Below are 20,025 nucleotides of genomic sequence, written 5' to 3' on the forward strand. Positions count from 1 at the left end.
GTGGGAGCCATGGGCACTGGTTGTTCTCTAGGTTGTACTGGATTAATGCCTGCTAATCCTGCTTCAGGGTCCTGAGCTTAGGGACACAGGTGGTCACTTTTCAGTTTTTCGACAGAGTGTGGAAGTGAAGCCCCAGTTCCACAAAACTGTGTAACCTGTTTGGAGTAGCTTTAGTGATGCTTGTCTTAAATGGGACGTGAGTGAGGCTCTGGTCACAGTAGGAGGAAGGAGCTTGAGCCTTAAATAATCTGATTTTAGTCTGTGTTATAAAACTGAATTTCTTGTTAAAATGCTTTAAATTCTGCTGTATGTAGTTACATGATCTTGACCTCCTGCTTTCTTACTGCCATGCGTACTCTGGCACACTCCTCTCTGCAAGTCATTGTGTTTATTAGAACTTGCCATTTCTGAAATGCTACTCCACCCAGTATTTGTGGCTTGGGTAAATTGCATATGCTGCTTTCTGTGTGGGTTATAGCTTTATGAAAGTGTGGTACTGGGTTTAAAAGGCACAGCAGTGATTGATGTGAAGCATCTCCAGCAAGTTCTCTTTCTTCATGACAGTCTCTGCAGGACTGGCCTACTTGACCCTGAGCTGTGACTTTGAGAATTTCATACGAGCTGAGAGGACAATGATGAAACCTGAGCAGTGAGCAAAGCTATTTACTCCATGTGGGAGGAGCTGAGCAGGCTGTTAGCCAGTGAGGAGGTGCAGCCAAGTACAGTTGCCAGCAGTGCATGGGGAGTCTTGGTGGTCATTGGTCACCACTCTCAGGCTTGCCTCTGGAATTACTCCTCAGCTAAACTGCACTGGACTTGGAAATACCAGAGAACAGAAGAATATTTGGTGAAAGAAATTTGCCTCTCTCAACTACTCTCCAACTTGTAGCCTCATAGTTTAGGTATAATTCTTTTCTAAATTAAATATCAGAGCAGAAGGCAAGTATATCTTTAATACCCTTTTTATTAAATAGGAAAAAAACCAGTTTTACTTCAAATCCACATGTGAAAATCAGTTGTTAGATAAAACCTTCATAGGTATGATTGTCTACCTCTTTTCTTTTTCTGTTTTCTGCATGCTGCACAATAATTCTCTACTGCATGCGGATAATTATTTATGATCTTTTCATGGACTGGGGGAAGAATTCTACTGCAAAAGGTAGTAATGTCGAAATGTCAGGGCAAAGTACTGTCAAAATTGCAGGACAGGTCTGAAAAGCTTCTGCCTTCCTCTACTACACCGAGCTTTCCTTCCTCTTTCTTTTCTCTCTAGCTTTCACAGAGTTTGGTTTTAAGAAGATTTTTGCTTTTCCTTGGGTACCTATAAGGGGAAAAGGATTTGTTTTTTTTTACTTTGCATCACTATCCATAGTCTTACTACTTACTGGATTATTGCATCAATATCAGTTTTGAGAATGTGTTAGTTATTCTAAACTTCTAAAATCTCTACAAAAAGGATTATTATAGTGAAAATTCCTTATTTGGGTGGTCCAGATAGATTTGATTTGAGTTCAATTTCATTGAATTCATGCCTTTACAATTTAGACAGGTCTTTTTTGTTAAGACTGTGGTTTTTTCAGCTGTAAATATTTTTCCATTGGAGATATGTTTTAAAACTAAAACCAGACTTGGTCAAAAGTCTTCACAAGTTGTCAGAACTCCACATATCTTCTATTTGACTTTGTTTTGTACAATGAGATTTTACATTTTGCTCCAGGCAATATCCTGGATGGATGTCTTAAGCACAGGATTAGGATTGGTTTTTCAGCCAGCGTTTACTATTTACTATTGAAGAAGCCCTGATTCAATATCTGATGGGAGAAATGCATTCTGTCCTTTAGAAAAATATATACATTAAATAAGTTTTGCTCCTCTAAAGAGATTGGCTGAGAATAGATTCTTGTGCTCTCCCCTGCCCTCCTGCCCCAAGATACAAGAACAAAATATTTCAGTCATGTAGGTATTTTTGGGTTCTTACTGATATAGGTGTTTTATAAAACAGAGAAACTGGGAAACTTTTTTCTGTGTCAGTGGCATACTTAGAGTCTCCTATGGTGACTTAAACTTTTGTTATGAAAAAGCTCATAATATATGTATCATGCATAGATATACTGTGTCATGCACCTGATGCCTTTAAGCTAAAGTGCAGATACCTCCCTGTTTATGCAGGCTTTTCTACCATGTCTGACTTACGCAGTTGGACTTGGCTGTGCTTCTATTTGTGAGTATCTGAAGCTGTGTAAATTTCTAAGCTTTGTATGAGAGTGCATTTTCTAGTATATCAATTCTTAATGCACTCAAAATTAATATCAAAAGGATAGAAAGCTGCCTGGGACATTAGTCTAAGATCACAAAGTCTGATTTCATCAGTAGATGGACCTATTCCATCTGAGTTTATTTTCAGGAAGGAGAGAGGAAGAAAAAGCATTTATGGGATGTTTTGGTCTTTGCAGCGGGGGAGGGGTGAGGAGATGAAGGAGGAAGCTTAAATTAGATTTTTTTTTCCTCCTCTGTTTTAGTGGTGAGACAGAGTCATATTTTGATAAAAGACTCAGAGCCTGCCTTTCTGTGTTGCTGTTGAGTTAAAGCAGAAGGTGCTTAGAATACCTGGATAACAGCTTCCTTGACTGGAGATAGCCTCAGAGAGGGGAAATGTAACATTATCTGTATTGAAATTCTTAATTTTATCTACCCAAAGACTTCAGTTTCAGTTCTAAATGGAGAAAAGGGCATAGGAAGGAGAAAGAGGTATTTTAATCTGTTCCTGTTTACAGTTTGACTACATGAGCAGTGTCAAGGGACTTCAGAGGGCATGGAGAGAAGTAAGGGAAAGGCCTTCAGGATTAGGTTGTTTCCCGAAACCCTTGCAAATGCAGCTGCTCCTTAGGAACGTGAACAGAAGGTGGCAGAGAAGACTGAGCTGTGAAACAAGCTGGTGGGCTGGCAGGTAGGGCCCAGGGCTGGAGGCAGATGCAGACTGTGCAGGTGTCTGATGGAGGAGCCCCCCCTTCAGTCTGTGTGACCCAGCCATTCCAGAACGAGAGACATGGACACGGCTGGATACCGGTGTCAGCAGAGTGCTCTGGGCAGGGTCACAGCCCTGACTCTGAAAGAGGAGATAACAGCCCCATTAACTGGGCAAGGTAGGTCTGTAATGAGAGGATACAGTTCCTTCTGTGTGTAAGAGGAGTTGTGCTGCAGCTTTCTCTTGATTTTAATTGGAAAAAAAAAAAAGAAAATGCGTGTTATGAATAGATTTGGACCAAGGTATTTGCTCTGTTTTGTAGTTAGGGCAGATTTGGAGAGGTGATATATGAGGTGTGTTTATTAAAGCAAAACCAAAACAAAACCAAACAGAAAAAAAGCTAGTGTTCTCCCTCCTTGCATTTCCTCATTGCCCTGCCACTCCACTCCTTTAGTTTTTAGCTGCTTTTTCTGTTCCTTCTGAGACATCTGGACAAGGACTGTTTCAGCTGAAGGAAGTGTGAGACGCAGGATGGATAAATGGAGACAGGCCTGAATACATGACGCTTATCCAGCTTTTCCTATTCCCTGTGCTTAAGTGAATAGTGTTTTTCATACAGCATGTAATGATTTCTATTGATGGCTATCTGTGCCTCATCTTTGCTTTTTCCGATACATCTTTTTAACTTGTCATATGCTGGGAAGTTAACTACACTTCTTTGTAGAAGGCCATAGAGTAAATAGTATTATTTGAGGGTTAATCATGTTCATGCTGCTATTGATTTAATTTATGGCATGTGATTCACTTTGTAAGAAAAGGAGAGGATGGAATCAGGTAAGAATTCAAGTTCTTATTTTCAAGGAAGTTCTTGGTGTCCTATTGTCCTGGTTTTTAGTAGAGAAGCTTTCAAAACCTGTTTTATCAGAAGTAAGGTTTGATGTGGAAAATGGGACCAGCAGAGAAACACCAAATGGGAAGGAAGTTCCACATTTGCAAGAGGGTGGCTGTGCATGCTAGTCCTAGCAGCAGAGGCTGCTGATGTAACAAGCAGTGGATGAAGGTGGTTAGGGAGAGATTATTTCACTTCATTACGGTAGCTGCCAGCAGGAGGAGTTTGGATCAGCAGATTTCTAGTCTTGAATCACAGTTTACTGGAATCCTTTTTGTGTTTAAAATTTAAGCTGGCCCATTTAAGTGTTTTATTCATTGAATAAAATATTCAGGGCATTAATAATAAAAAGCCTTTTTTGTGGAGATTATTTAAGGCAGCTTTTCCATGAGTCAGGCTGGTTTATTTATAAAAATATTGGAGAGTTTTATGAAGAAAAAGCAATTGCCTCACCTTTTAAAGAAAAATAAGAAATGAAGATGTAGAGGCCATGGCAGTCAGTCAACAAAAACTAGTTAGGTTGAGTGCCTGAACAGGAAAATTCAACTTGGCTGCGTAATGCAAACGATTAACTCCCTTTTCTGATTCCCATAGTGTACCACAATATCAAACAGGGAAGGCACAAAGCTCATGACTTGTCCTTTGTGCAGTATAAATTTGGGACATGAAAGACTAACAGGAACTCAATTTAAGGAATCCTTAAAACCTAGATACCATTTTTGTGTACTTAGAAATGAGTAGGACTAAAACTGAGAGGTAAAAAATAAGATGTGATGTGTTTCCCAGAAAAAAGGCGCTGAAGCAAAGGCATTCCACTTTAAGCATCCTAAGAGCTTTGATGAGAGGAGTATAGTGTTGCTTGGCTTGCTGCTGATTTGGCAGCCTCTGTCTCTTCACTGCATTTTTCATGTGCGCCCTTCGTTTGTTTCTTTTTTTTCCTCTTTTGTATCTTACACATCAGAATGTGAGGTAAAAGGCTGCTACTGCAACACTCTTGCTCCAAGCAGCTTATGCTAACCAGCTTTCACAGAGAACATAATCCTTACACAAACACCTTAACTCATGAAGGAAGAAGGTCCAGTGCGACGTAGGTTTTCTTCATGTGCTGGGATTTCATCTGTGTTTTCTCCAAGAGCTGATGGCCGAAAGCTCGTCCGGAACGCTTCATTTGGCGGATATAACGAGCTCGCTCCTGCTCTACCAGGTTTGTTTCAGTCTTGCATTTCTTAAAATGTACAGAAGCGAATCTAATTTCTACCTCAAATTTTTACACTTGAATGAAAGTAGTGTACTGAGATGTGGGTAGAAATCAGAAAGAGTATTGCTTGTGTGCGTTTCGATAACAGCTCTTTGTAGTGGCAAGATTTGCAGACAGGGAAAGGAGTAAGTTAGCTTTCACACTGCTTCAAATCTCACTTTAAAATGCATTGGTGTGTTTGAGACTGACTGGAATGTTTGAATGTTTTTTCTGGTTTTTTTGGCTTTTAGGACTGAGGTTCTGTGATGTGGTTTATAAATGCCTTCCTTTCTTGTACATTCCACTGCCTCCCCCCACCCCCCTTCCCCCCCCCATATCCACGTAAATGGATCTGCTTTAAAATTGTAAGATGCAGCAGAAGGTTTTCAATTAGCTGTAACTACTGGAAAATCTGCAGGCTGGTCATTGATGGTTTGACATAAAATGACAAGATAGAAAATGAGGGCTGAAAACATAGCTTTGGTAAACTCTGTAGTGCAAGATTTTGAAGACTTAAAACCTCTGAAAGGGCTTTAATCTCCTTTTGCACAAATTTGTTGTTTCCTGAAAATCAGTACTGGAATATTGCAATGAATTTGTAGATCATTGCATGTCATTGTTCATAATGTGCACTTCTGACATATGTGCCTGAATTTCAGCAGTTTATTTCAGAAAGCCTCAGTGCCTGAAAATGTGTTACAAGGTCACCCATTCCTGAAGGGGGACATAGTACAAACTGTGCATTCTTTGCAGAATTGCTCTGGATGTGTGACTTGTTGTGTGCATGCGCAGAGATGCACTTTATTATGTAGTCCCATAGGGCCAGGATGTTGGGGGGGGAAGGAAGGGGGGGAATAAAATAGTTTTCACTTTCTCTTGCCTGCCTCCTGCGGCACAGCTCACTGAATTTGTAAGCTCTGGTTCTGCAGCCCCGGAGCAGAGCTGGGTGCAGACCATGGGGGAGGTTGCAGACACCATGTTTTATTGAACATTTTTATCCTGGAATGTTTCTTTTCACTCTGTTTCAGGAAATGATTAGCCTTCTACCAAGAATCTAACACTGAGTTTTATTCAAGCTGCTTACAAAATAAAAGATTTCAAAGCTTGAAAGCTTGGGGTTTGGCAACTAGACAGGTGCTTCCTACCTTTAAAATAAGTATGTGTAGTCTGGTAATTAGTGGGAAAAAAGGGAGTCTTGTTTTGTATTTGCTTCCTTTCTGTATAGAATTCTGCAGCTAAAGCTGATCACTGTTCATAAGGAGACAGTGAATGAGTACTTAAAATGCAGAACAAATGGAAAGTGTTTTTTTATGAAAAAATTCAAGTGTGTACATAGAATTAAAAAAATGCTTGGAATCTTGCATATATCTCTGAAGAGTTTCAACATTCCTAACATGCTTAATGAACATTCTTTATATACTCTTTCAGATTGGTTTAGGCAAAAAGTAATTGTTACAGTGATGACAGTCTTTGGTTATTTATTTTTTTTATTTTGTGGTGCTTACAAAAGAAAACACTACTGTTAGAAAATACATAAAAGGACTTTGCTTACTTTTCTGATTACTTTGCTTTCAAAGTCCATGGAGGAGTCTGAATTTGTTAATATGGGATTGTGCTCTTAAATTGTCAATAAGCTTTTGAAAGTCAGTCAGTTAAAAAGACTATGGTTTCCTGTGTTCAATTATGTAAAAAAGATTTTTCCTTTTTTTCTGATGTGTTTATCATATAGCACCAGTATTGATAATCTAAGTACACTAAGTACAGCTCATGGTTCTTCCAGAAGCATTTTCCAGCTGAAGTATTTGTTCTTCAAAACTGCACATGCACACCAGTAATCAAATCAGGCTGTTCCTTTCTTTTCACTTGGAAGTCAGTAACACTGTTGCTTGGATTGCTATTTGTGATCTTTTCATGCATTGCATTGCTTTCCTGCTGTTTTTTCTGTATGTTTGAAAAAGAGCCTCCAGTGGATAGCAATTATTTCTTTTATGAATAAAATAGATCTGACATTAAAAAGTAACATGCTTATTTTCTGATGTATTTTTCTCATGTATCATAATTGCAGATGGCATTTATTAAGAGACACAAAGCCAGTATTTGAGATGTAAGAGTTATGTGGTTGGTTTTGGTTTTTCCCTTCTTTTAAAATTGAGTGAAGGGACAGATTGTGTGTGCAACTTCAAAAAGTATATGTTACGCTTGAAAATTGAAATCTATTATCTAGATGGCTTTTTTTTTTTGAAACTGTACCCTGCCACAGTCTTAATCCTAAATAGCCTTTAATTTTACAGTGTATATAGCCTTGTTTTTGTCAACAACAGTGTTTTGAAGATCTTTTTATTTTGTTTTGTAGGGTGTTTTTGGTGGGTTTTTTTTGTTTTTTGTTTGTTTTTGTTTTTTGTTGTTGTTATTGATTACATCATCTGTCTCAATCTCTAAAGCAGCACTGTTTGATTTTGTTTCATTGATCTCTTGTATGCAAGGGTTCTGGTTCCTCTGTCAGGCTCTTAAATCTCTCTAAAAGCTCCTAATGAGTTTTAATGTAGATTTTCACCTGCAAGTTTTGGAAGAACATGCTGAGTGCTCACAGTAGGAATGCACTAATGGACACTTTCCCTTGGCTTCTGAGGTCATACCATGAACTGTGGCTGACTGCACTGGCATTGGGATCAGCTTTCAGAGCCCATGGCACCTGAGCTGTTAAGATAAGGAGGGTCACACTGGGAGAAAGCCTATTAAGGTGTAGTGTTGCTTTGAATGCAATCGCTGATGCTCTGAACTGCTTTAGAGAGGACAGCAGTGGTGCTCCTAACTCTAAAGATTGCTTTCAGGATTGTACGTAGAAAATGATGTATAAATTCAAAGGATTCAATAAAGAGGAAATCACAGAAAGGGACTTTCTTCAAGACCTGAATTTCTACATTGTCAAATGTGGGCTCAGGTCATTTTGTTAAGGAGCTGCTGATTGAGTTACAAGGTGGGAATAAATATTAGGTCTAAAATATTATGCTCAAAACCAGTGCTGATAAATATTGAAAAACTTGAAACACTTTATTATACCCTGCTTCTAGCCTCTTGTGCTCTGGCAGTCTCTGCTCCAGACAGCTGTCTGTATTGTGAGCTTATCCCTCTACACAGAGGGAGGTCACTAGTCAGATGGTGAGGGATGCAAAGCTGGATGTCTGGGTTTCCTCACAGACCAAGATGGGGCAATGCAAGTTGTTCCAGGAGGTACAGCACCCTGACTTGGCTTTGCTAACCCCTGAGAGAGCTCTTTTCTGTGCTGTGGGTGAGGAGGGGTGCAGTCTGTGTGGTGGGTAAGTTCATGAATCAGCTGGCACACACACCTCTGCAGCTCGGGACACTGAAAGCAAGGTGGTGAAATTCATGGAAATGCAACTGAGCTTCGGTCTTCGAGTCCAGTTCTCTGGGACAGAATAGTTCTTTCTGGTTCATTGCTTCTTGGTGGTACTGATGCAAAGCTTGTTTGGGAAAATAAAGAATGTATGGCTGTTGGATAAGGGTGTGTAAAGTCCATAAAATGGTTGTGCTTCAGAAAGCAAGCTTGGAATTATAGCTTCTCTTCTGTGAGAACAATCCTGACTTAGCACTTCCTTGCTGATTCCCCCTCACTAAGGCTTCTGTATGTGCCATTAAATAAACAAAAATGAGAAAGTCATTAGAAAATGCCTGCATTGCTTTTTCAGTGGGATTTGATTCCTTTTTTTTTGGGGCACTGGATGAGGAGAAAGCCTCTGCTATGGTTCTGGTGTGTGTCTGACTGCCTAAGACTGGCTTTGAATCCAGTAACTTCTAAGTAAACCAAGGCAAGAGTAGCCTCTGAAGCTTTAAACAACCTTTGTTTCATGCCTAATAACTAGTGCTGTGGAAAATGTGCTTTTGCATTTGCTATTATCTAGGAAATGTAGCTTCTGGTGTCTGGATTTTTTGTGAATTCCCTGGTACTACAAATCTTCCGCCTGTCAAGGTACTCCTTTCCTGTTGTCAAATGGTTTCCTACGTTACAGTTTTCATTAGCTGAACAAGCCTATTGCAGGTGTGTTGGAAGAATTTTAAAATGAAGGATTTAGTGAACTATGCCCAGGTGAGGCTTCTATAAGCATGCTAAAAAGTTATTTGTAAAGGCATGTAGGGCTTCGTTTCTGTGAACGTAAAATGGGATATTGTACTGCAGTATATATTTTTTAAAAATCTGGTCTTACAAAGGAATATCTAGACAAAGTAATAAATATAAAGGGAGAAAAATCCCCAAAAGACTACCAGACCAAAATCAAGAGGAATCTTAAGATTTCTCATGTAACGTGGAGATCAGCCCCTTTGACTCCATGAATCTTTCTGGGATGTGTAATTGTGACAAATGAATCAGTTCTGTCTTAGAGTTTCTAGGTATTGTAAGTTGTAGAGGGCTGAAGATAATAATAACAAAAAAAAATTCCTACTATGGACAAACTGCTCAACATTGCTACAAAAAGTTAAAAATTCTTTCAAAGCTCATAGTTTCCCCTCCATACACACATTCCCCTGAAGAATGCGAAATCAAGGGGTTTCTCTGGTAAGTCTTCTCATTTCAGGGATCAGAGGACTGATTTCTGTTTCAAAGTCAGGACCATGCCGGAGGGATGCTCCATAGCACTGGTGGTGTCCATGGGTGCAGTGTACCTGCTGGTGCTGTGTTTGGTGCGGTGTCCGAGGGTGCACTGTCCAGCTGATGCCATGTCCACGGGTGCAGGGTGTCCCTGCTGGTGCAGTGCCCTCTCATAGGCATTCTTGGACACCCCTGTGCCAGGCTTCTCAGCTGCCTGGGCTGTTCTGAAATCCATCCCTGACTTCACAGTCTCATCTGCCTCCTCTTCAGAGGGTGTGTAAATGATGGCATGCTGACTTACTCAGATAAATGCATTGTGCAATTTGTTTTATCCCTATTTATAAAAGCTTTGTGCTGCCACCACTCTCTTCAAATTAAATTGATCAACAAGTGAGATGTCTTGTAAGCACAGGAGGCAATTTTTCTGTGAGAGGGGGCCATGTTCTCAGTATACGTTCTGTGGCACAGAGCAGCTCTGTGACAGCACCCATACCAGCTGTGTCCCTGTTTTCCATTGTCACACAGACACTAACTGACTTTGCATTCTGGATACTGGGGAAGTGTTGGGTTGGTCACAGAAGAGAAACATGGGATTTTGACAACTGTTTTAATAAAAGGCAGTGTAGTTATGCTTCTTGAGTGTCAAGTTGAAAGTAAAATATCAAGGCTAACGTAAGGAACCTTTTCCATTGTCTTGCAAAAAAAAATTCTGACTGGTGATTTTAATCAGATTTGCTTTCATGTAGGTGGTATTTAACAATTATTTAGCTACAGAAAGGTTCAGAAATGAGCAAACAAAAAAAGGCTTTATTTAGGACTCTTCTTTGTGCCTGCATGTATGCAGGTAGGGTAGAATGAGAAAATAAAAGGACAAAAGTTGGCATGTTATATTTAAATTTCATCGACTGAACCGTTCTTGCCTCTTAGTGGCAAGTATTAAATTAGTGTATATGGTAGTAGCTGGTATGTTTTCAACTGATGAGATAGATTGGTGTGTATATGCTATTTGAAAATCTGATTTACTTGTACTTTTTTATGCTAAAGACATTGGCAAATTTATTTCAAAAGCTAGTTTGTATAAATTTTATTAATGAATTTAAATAATTGGCAACAATGCTGTTTTTTCTTTAAGGTTTTGACAAAGGGAAGGATGATGTGTCACAAAAAGACGATGCAGCATATTCTATGTCAAAAAGCAAGGTAAGGAACACAACCTCCTAACCTGTCTTAAAAATGTTGCTGTGTAAAGAAGTTACACGTTTTTAATTAAGGGCAAGTGTATTTAACTTTTGTTGTAGATAATTTTGAAGATTACTCTTCAGATTCAGCAGTAGATAAAGATTAAAGGGAATCTCTTAATATAGTTCCCAGGATGACATCACATCCAAATCTGTGGTTCAAAGTAGTGGAAATTAAATATGAAGTATTTTTGTGGTTGTCTTGGAGTGGGATATTGCCTTGCCATAGAATTTAAAGGCTCAAACTTACCCAGCCATGTGGTTTTCTATTTTCTGCTAGGATATCCACTGTGTTTTTAAAGAGGCAAATATGGTAACAGGCACTTAAACAGATTGTTGGGTTGCAGCAGGTGTGGGAACCCAAGGAAGGTGGACAGCTAGCTCTCAGGGAAAAGGGCGAAATTCTTGCTTTTTGCTGCTTTTGCACACAGCTGTTCCCAGAGCACTCTGTCCTGGGCACAGGCAGCCATAACCCTTGGAGATAGGGTTTGCACTCAAGGTCTTGACACAAATTTTTTTGTGGTATTTGATATATCAGAGCCATAAAGACAAACATTACAAAGACACTGAAAGAAAATGAAGAGGCTTAAAGATTATAGTAGCATTTCCAGGCTTAAATGGTGTCATTGAAATTGCAATGGGATAAGCAGTTTGGTGTCTGCAGCTGACGTTGCAGTTTTGTGGTGTGTAGCTAAGCATTTCAAGCTGTTGGTGTCTTACATGTGACTGGGAATCACAAAACTATGAATCTTTTTGCTTTACTGCATCCTAGAACCTCACTTGTCAGGAATATCAAGGAATCATCCTTCACCATCCAGATTTCTTGTGATCAAAATATTTATATTGGTCCAGAAACCTCCAAATCAGTTTGACTTGGAAATCAAGTTAATACTATCTCTTTTGACTTGGATTTATTCCAGACTCTCGAGAATCATATATCTTTGACATTCCAATTCCCTTTTCCTCTCCCTTATTTTTTCTTAGCTGTGTTCTTAACAGGATCTTAAGTCTTTGGGTTCTTTGCTATTACATTTTTTGTGTCTTTCTGTCAAGGATGATACCAATATTCCTACTTCTGCTAATACATGCTTTTCTTCACCCTTTTTCTTAATTGCTGCATGTGGGGCTTGATTTTACTAAAGGAAATGAAATAGCAGCCCTTCTTTCTAAGGGAGGATGGAAAAGCAGTGATGGGACTTGCCTGGAATCTGGTACTGAATGTACCTTGCTGGGAGTTACAGCAGGTTCTCTTAAAGTGTTTTCTTCTAAATTTTTTATCCCATCCGCTTTGTGTGGATATAACAGTGAGAAGGTTACTGGCTTAAAAATATACACACAGATCACTGACCTGTCTCATAACACTGAACAGCTAAATGTAAACCTTTACTCAGTGTCATATTAATGAGCTTTAAAACTGAGACAATGAGAAAATTAGTTTTTTAAGTAGGGAAACTTATTGGTTTAGGGCTGTTCTATTCATGACCTTTAGATTGCCTTAGCTTTCTGTTGGTGAGCAACTAGAATATTTATGAATGTTTTGCTTAAGTTGTTCCATTATAGCTTGCATAATGAGTTCATTACCTCTTCTTATGTGACAGTGATAATCATTTTTCCCGTCTTCTGTTACTACATTTAAAGTACTGTATTTCCTTTAAATTCTAGGGAGAGGAATTTAATTTCAAGTTGTGCACTCATCTTAAAGCTAGATTTTGAGTGTCAAGAACATACCTTTATTACAAGATGTTTCCTGTATTTTTCCAAGATAGATACAGAAGTCAAAGAAAATTTATTTATCATTGAAATAATTTTAAGCTAAAACTACTTTTTGCCAGTTATTGCACATATATTTTTTACAGCACCTCAGTAGACTACTGTAAAGTCTTAGTTCTGAATTAAAGATGTAAAGAATCCAGGTTAAATTGTTCTGTACAGATTGTGACTCTTTAGGCTTTGTTTCTTTTGCTTGAGCAGCCTGTGAGTTAAGAGAATGCTGAAGTGCACTGTTTTTATTATAGCTGTAAATTTTACTCAAAGCTTGCATATTTTTGGACTATCATTTTATAGTATTCCAAAATACAAATTCAGTGAATAGACTTTGCACTGTCATTTGAGATTTGAAATGTGGAACATCTTAAAGGTCAGTTTCAATAAAATGTCCTTGAATTTGAATTGAATACTCAGTTTACAATGTTAAATTATTTTGGTTGGGTTTTTTTTTTGTGACAATGCAGAAGTTTTGGGTCCATCAGGCTTATGTTTCAGTGCACAAAAAATACAACTCTCTAATTTATCTGAAGTCTGTATTTAATGAATACCTACTCAATGTTCTCTGACCTCTGATAGGAATGGTATGAAAACTCTATTACAGACTCCTCTTTTTCCCCCTTTTTTTTTCCCTAAAGAGTGCTGTTCCCAAAGTGAATATTTGGTGGCTTGAGTTCCCTTTCAACTAGTAGGCAACAAACCTCCAGGTGCAAACTTTGAACCTTACAAGACATGGGGGAGAGGCGGGGGGAGAAATCATGTGCTGCTGAGGCAGCTCCTTGTCCTGCACGAACGAGACTTGGGTGTCACGAACAAACCTGGCTCTCGTTCCTGCCTGATGCCACTGTGAGCTCCTTGAGGATGACTTGCAAAGTAATCAGAGTGTGGAATTAGGGTTCAAGGAGCAGAACAAGTGCCATTAGTGGGCAGTTGTACTCTGATGATTTACAGAGCACTGAATCCTAGGCTGAAGAGGCTGTATTTTCCTTCATGAGTCACAGGGTAAGTGCCTCTATAGCAGTCTGTTTGGAGAAGCTGTCAAGTTGTGGATGAAGACAGCTGATTCTATATTCTGATTCATAAATCCTGGGAATGACTCCTGTGTTAAAACACCTGGATTCTCCTAAAACATTCTCTCTCTGCTAAAATAATGCCTAACTATTCAAGCACGCTCTGTCTAGTGACAGTCTACATGAGCTAAATATTTGCTGTGTATGGGTCAGCTGCTTCCAAAGGAATCTCAGACTTCTTTCCCATAAAACCCTTACAAAAAGACACTTCATGAATAGGTGGTGAACAGTTCATTTTACCAGTAGTGACTTATTGGTTTGTTTGGATTTTTTAAAGGGGAGACGCAGTAGAGAAGTGATAGGGAATGGGAACCTTGCAAACATAATTGCACTTCAAACACTAAAGTGCCAGCATCAGTAATATATTCTTGTGTCTGCCATTGTAATTTATTTATTATGTGTGTTGTGAATTTCAGTCTGAATCCAAGCTTTTCAATGGCTCTGAGAAGGACATCTCTCAATCTTCAAGCAAACTTACAAAAAAAGAATCTCTCAAGGTGAATCTCTCAAGAAATTATTTTCCTCTTCAAGGACTATAAATGCATTCACATAGTTATTCCTTATTCTCTAATGAGAAGAGAAAAATGCTAAATGATGATGAGACTTTGGGAATATTTAAGTATTGAGAGAAGTTGTGCTGTTGAGTCTCTTCAAATTTCACTGTATTTTTTACTTGAATAATAGCTTCTATAATGCTATCTTTAAGATGGCACAATATTATAGAATTACTCAGATTATAGATTATTTCAGATTGGCAGGGACCTCAGAACATCTACATGCAATGAAATGACAAATGGAATTATCAGAATAGCAATTTGAATGCATTTCTACTGTCTTCTTCCCTCTGTTCTGCAGCAAGACCAAAATCCACTGTTTGGTAGATACCATTTCAAGAGAAATGTAAAATTATTCTGCTTTAAATGAGGGAGGTACATTCCTGTAAATTTCTCCTAGGGGGGAACATAACTGGTGGGTAAAGACCACAGATCAGATAATGTACCTGTATATTGGAATTTGGTTTGGTTGGTCTTTCCTCCCCTTTGGTTCTAAGATGAGCTTCAAAGTCCTCAGTTTCTAAAGAAAATTGCAGAAGAATCTGAAATTGTCTGCATCATAGTTGCTCTTGAAGTAATTGTTGACTTTGAAGTCAATACTCTGTTTTAAAGCTGTTTTTCTATATCTGTATTACAAATTGAATTTAGCAGGTTTTTCCTCAGCTTTTATTGGCTGATATGTTTTTGTGCTGATAACTGGCTTATGGCCATGATGTTGTAAACATTTTTATTATTTTTTACAGGTTCAAAAGAAAAACTACAGAGAAGAAAAGAAGAGAGCCACAAAAGAATTACTTAGCACACTCACAGACCCCTCAGTTATTGTTATGGCTGACTGGTTGAAGGTCAGAATCCAAGTGTGAAACCTGAGTTGAAGATGGAGCAGTTAGTTGCTTGCTGCTTTCTGGCCAGAATAGAAAAGGCTCAATCTTTTACTTGCTGTTAATGTTTTTCTACAGGCACAGCAGCCACTAATTGCATCCCAAGGTTTCTGTGCTCAAATCCCAGGGGTCTAATAGAGGAATTCAGCTCCCACTTACTGCAGTCACCCTAGTCACATTATTCTTGTGTGCACAGCCATCAATTAGGAATGAGTTGACTTTACAATTCTCATTTTGTCCTTCTCATTTTACACTTTGAAGTGGCTCTGTTACATATATAACAATTGCAAAAATAATTCAGTCAGATATTTGAATATCTGATTTCTTTATGTATTTCTGGTAATTTTCCTTTCCTCTCTTAAGAACCAGCTGGTACTGCTATCTTGAGGACAGCAGTTCATATTACCAACTCTAGTGCATTGAATTGTCATACTTCCCATATCAGGATGTGTGCATACCCATTTGTGGAACTGGGTATTCATCAAGACAGAAAAACAAGCATACCTTTACATTTTTTAATGAACCTGGGTAAACTTTTGAAAGACCTGATAAACTTTGCTTTGAAATAAAAGCTAATAAATTTCAATTTTAATTTTGTTAAGGGGGATGGTTTTGGTATTGGCTTCACTGAGCTATAAGTGTAACTATTTATCTTCTAGATTCGTGGTACCTTGAAAAGCTGGACCAAACTGTGGTGTGTACTGAAACCAGGAGTATTGCTTCTTTACAAAACTCCCAAAAATGACCAGTGGGTAGGAACAGTGCTGCTGAATGTTTGTGAACTCATCGAGAGGCCTTCTAAAAAAGATGGCTTTTGTTTCAAACTTTTTCATCCTTTGGAGCAAACCATATGGGCTACAAAGGTTAGTGGTAGCATGCATTGTTTTTAAGGGATGACTAGCATTAATCAGCTATGAGTAAAGACAACCTCACTGAAAAGTGGAACTGTGTTTTCTGTTTCAACTTCAGTGGTTTGTGTTGGTTCTGAATAGAAGCCCTCAACATCTAGTCCCATTCATCAGAAAAAGTATTTGATTTATGCCGCTCTGAAGAGCTTCAGAAGTGTGGTGTGCCATTAAAAAGGTTAATGCCATCACTGGCAATCACATAAATGAAAGGAATGCATGTTTAACATTATATTTTACCTCATTCAAATCTCATAAATTAAGGTGAGATTTGCCAAAATGAAAGAGTTTTGTTATAAACATTTCTTGTGTCCAACTCTATATTCATGTAGTAGAATGTCACCTTAGTTCAATTTGCTTGTAAGAGTCAAAAAGCAGGTTACTTGCTTGTGCAATAATAGCTTATATTGCAACTTGTTAGCCAAGTCTGTTCCTTTTTGTTATGATGTTAGGATGATAAATGTTTTCATTCAGTTCTGATGTCTGTTTGCCTTGTCATACACGGCATAATATTGTGAACAGCTCTTACCTGTATTGAAAAGCACAGGTGTGTTCTGCACAACAAAGGTTTGTTTCAGTATCTTGTAAGGATCTTTAATGCTTGCTCTTACTCCTTTTTTATAATCTGATGAACTATTTTAGTCCTTGTTTTGTGTTTACATGTGGAGAGGGGATGTGGAAGCACAGCACAAGTGAACATATTTTCCTTCTAAAATGTCTTGCTTTAGATGAAATTACTGTACAATACTAGGACCCTTGTTATAATTAATTAATTATACCCTCTAGAATATACATCTTACAATCTCACAATTAGTAGCTATCTTCTAAATCTTAAATTGATATAGATGTATTGTCATATCTGTAGAATATGCTGTGTTAAATTTGTCATCCTTTTCTTAAGGAAGTATAATTCCTGATGCTTGTGGTTATTCTGGATTGTGATCATTTATCAGTGTTATCTAAGTTTGCCAAAATTAGATCAAATCACTTGTAGTTTCTTTTGAATAATTTTATTTAATTGTTGCTTGGGCAAACTTTTCAGTGATTAGTAGTGATCTCACATTTGCAGAACACAAACTCCATATCCTTTTCCAAAGCTATAGCATTTGGTGTTAATATGCTTTTTTATGATTTATATACATACATTGCAAACTGGTGGCCTGTCTGCAGAAGATCACAAATCAGTCTTATATTTCTTTATTGCTTGGCAATGAGAAATGGATTTGTTTGTTTTTTTAACTAGATATTTAGAATTTAGAGGACATGCCCTACCAGATTTTTACTTTTTTAAGGTAGGTCCAATTTTGAACCTGAACAAGTTGATATTGTCCATTCTAAATGTGCTGAGAGCTGGAGTGGCGTTTGTTCATTTTGGTATGGCTATTTGCAGTTGAGAATTCCTGGATTTCATTAGATTAAAGGCCTTTAAGTTTGAAACCCTTTTCTGCCTTGTTTACCTAGTCGATCAAAATGTCCTAGTTACAGATTTATTATCATGAGGCAAACTTGCATAAGTGTAATAGCAATTGACTGATCCAGAGTAGATTTACCACAAAGAGCCTCAAGTCCAAGGCAAAGTGAGCCTTGTTTGCAGTTAGTGCAGAAAGATAGCATTGCAAAAAACATATATAGAGCTGTAAGTACTGCAGGAGATTTTCTCACTTGAGCACACTACCCATGGTGTGTCCTTCTGGCAGACTGCAAATTCTCTTCTGCAGTAGTTTGTGGCCAGTCACTTCACATGCTCCCTTAAGTCTGTTGCTGTGGTCTTTGATGTTCCTCCTACACTCTGAGGTAGCCAGTGCACTGTACCTTGATTGTCTTCCTTGTGTGCCTGGTCCTGATGCCATTTCAGTTTTCTGAAATTATTAATTAGGAAAGTTAATGCAAATAATTTTTTCTGTGTATATTTAGTCAGGGGTGACTGCATATCAGTTTTCATTGTTGTCTTTGAAACAATGTTCATGGCATTTGAATATTCTGTAAGAAGTAAACTTCAACTTTTTTTAATCTAATGGAATTTTTAACTTGATGGCTTGGAGTAGTAGCATCATTCCATGAGAAACAGAGACAATCCAAATAAAGTCACCCAGCAAACAGAAATTAATATTCCTCTTGTACAGATCACTAACTACTGGAAATTAGTTTTGAAACCATAATGAGTGGTACCAAAGGAAAGTATCCTGTGCTGTTGGAACCATAACCAGTTAGAGGAAATCAAGATCCATGAGCAGTTACACAAAATAAGTCAACTTACTTTAATATTTCTTTGCTAAAAATTCCTCACTTAGTTTTAATCAATATATTGTTAAAACACTTAAGGAGTGTAACTTCCTTGCATTAAAAAAAAGAAGCAAAACCAGACACCACACTTCATCTCTAAATTGTAGTTGTTTGGTACAGAGTAAGTAGCCTACCCTGAAGTGCCCGCTGTATAAACCCAAAGGACAGATATCATGAGCAGAAGTCTGCCCTTAGTCTGCCTCAGTGTGTGTGACCCAGGAGTTCCAAGGTCTTCTGGTGGCTGAGCCTTTGCACGGTGCTGGCAGCACCCAGCACCTCTCCCACCCCAGCCTAGTGTGGTGCCATGGTGCTGTCCCCTCCTCAGGGGACACTGGGCTTCTTCCCTGCCTTCCCACCCTGGGATGAGGAGTTGCATTGGGGTTGTCCCTCTTGCTTCTTGGTACCCACTAACTCCTAATCCCAGTGTCGCTGCCTCACCAAAGGCTTTTTGTAGGCACACCTCTCTCTCAGAGGGAGACTGAGGTTTGGAATCTTGTTTCTAGCACCCAATTGCTGTTACTCTATACTGACTCCTCAGGAGTTTGACCATCATTTACACCAGCACTAGCTCATCAGAATTGGTATTTAAGTGCCACCAAGACTACTCCTTAACCCGCTTCTCACCCTCAGAAACGTTCTGGCTGTTTCATTTGCTTGCTTCTAAAATTACCTGCCTTTATCTGCTTTTGCTCAAAACTTCTGCTGGCTTTCCAGTTCCCTGTTCTAAGCCTTATATTGGCTTTCCATTAGGCTTCTCTGGGGGAAATCAGTAAGATCAAAATATGTTGTCATCAGTTAGGCAGGCTTAACCCAGCTTTCAGCAATAGCTTCAAGTATGTTTAATACAGCCCTCTTTGCCTATCAGTTGTCTTAAAGTTATCATAGATGAACTTTTTTTGGAAGGGACTTCAAAATGGTTATTTAACATTTTATTCCAAAATGAGGGTTGACAGAAATGGAAAAGTCTTTTGAATTTTTTTTAAATACGAAGTATGAAAAAATTCATAGCAAATAGAAAATAAAACTTTGGTCAAGACTGATTTATACACCAGAAAACCAACCCCCTGCCCCCCTCCCCCCCAAAAAAAATATCAAAAAACTGCACCCAAACTAAAACCAAAAAACCCAACCAAACTAATTTTTTTTTTTAATCACAAAGACCATTCTTTTGAAAACTGGGCTTGAGTTGGGTCCCATACTTAGAATGAAGTCTTTGAAGAAGAAATCCAGTGAAAGAGGGCTGTCCATCTTTCCATTCATGTCGTCATTAGATGTTGCTGAGTGACAGTAAATAGCCCTGCAGTGTGTTAGCTTCTTAATACATTGAATGATAAACTGTAAAACTTAATAAAATATCTGATGCTCTTTCTTGTTTTGTATATTTCAAGGGTCCTAAGGGTGAAGCAGTTGGTGCTATAACTCTGCCATTGCCCAGCAGTTACTTGATCATCCGAGCTGCTTCAGAATCAGATGGTAAATAGACACTTCATTGATTTTCAGCAGAGAGAAAGATGGTTTCAATTGTCTTATCATGTCTGTTACAGCACTTTGATTGCAGTTTAATTGTTGTTAAGGTTCTCCTTTAATTTAGAGCATGCAGTTTCGTTGGTACTAGTACTTTTAAATGGTTATT

At 38.4% G+C, this 20,025-nt stretch overlaps 1 protein-coding gene across 8 annotated transcripts in view; it reads left to right on the plus strand.

The window, feature by feature from the left end:
- Positions 1-20,025, plus strand: part of OSBPL8 (oxysterol binding protein like 8) — a 65,619-nt gene that overhangs the window by 26,339 nt on the left and 19,255 nt on the right. For 7 of the 8 annotated variants that reach the window (XM_005419207.3, XM_031055546.1, XM_031055545.1 and 4 more), the window contains 5 exons: positions 10,830-10,897; positions 14,186-14,266; positions 15,067-15,168; positions 15,864-16,067; positions 19,781-19,865. In XM_005419207.3, coding sequence (XP_005419264.1) covers positions 10,830-10,897; positions 14,186-14,266; positions 15,067-15,168; positions 15,864-16,067; positions 19,781-19,865 — 540 coding nt within the window. Of the gene's footprint in view, positions 1-4,384; positions 5,059-10,829; positions 10,898-14,185; positions 14,267-15,066; positions 15,169-15,863; positions 16,068-19,780; positions 19,866-20,025 lie in introns of those variants that run through there. The other variant, XM_031055548.1, reaches the window with a different exon arrangement.

The sequence above is a fragment of the Geospiza fortis genome, unplaced genomic scaffold (assembly GCF_000277835.1).
Source record: "Geospiza fortis unplaced genomic scaffold, GeoFor_1.0 scaffold166, whole genome shotgun sequence".
Classification (NCBI taxonomy): domain Eukaryota; kingdom Metazoa; phylum Chordata; class Aves; order Passeriformes; family Thraupidae; genus Geospiza; species Geospiza fortis.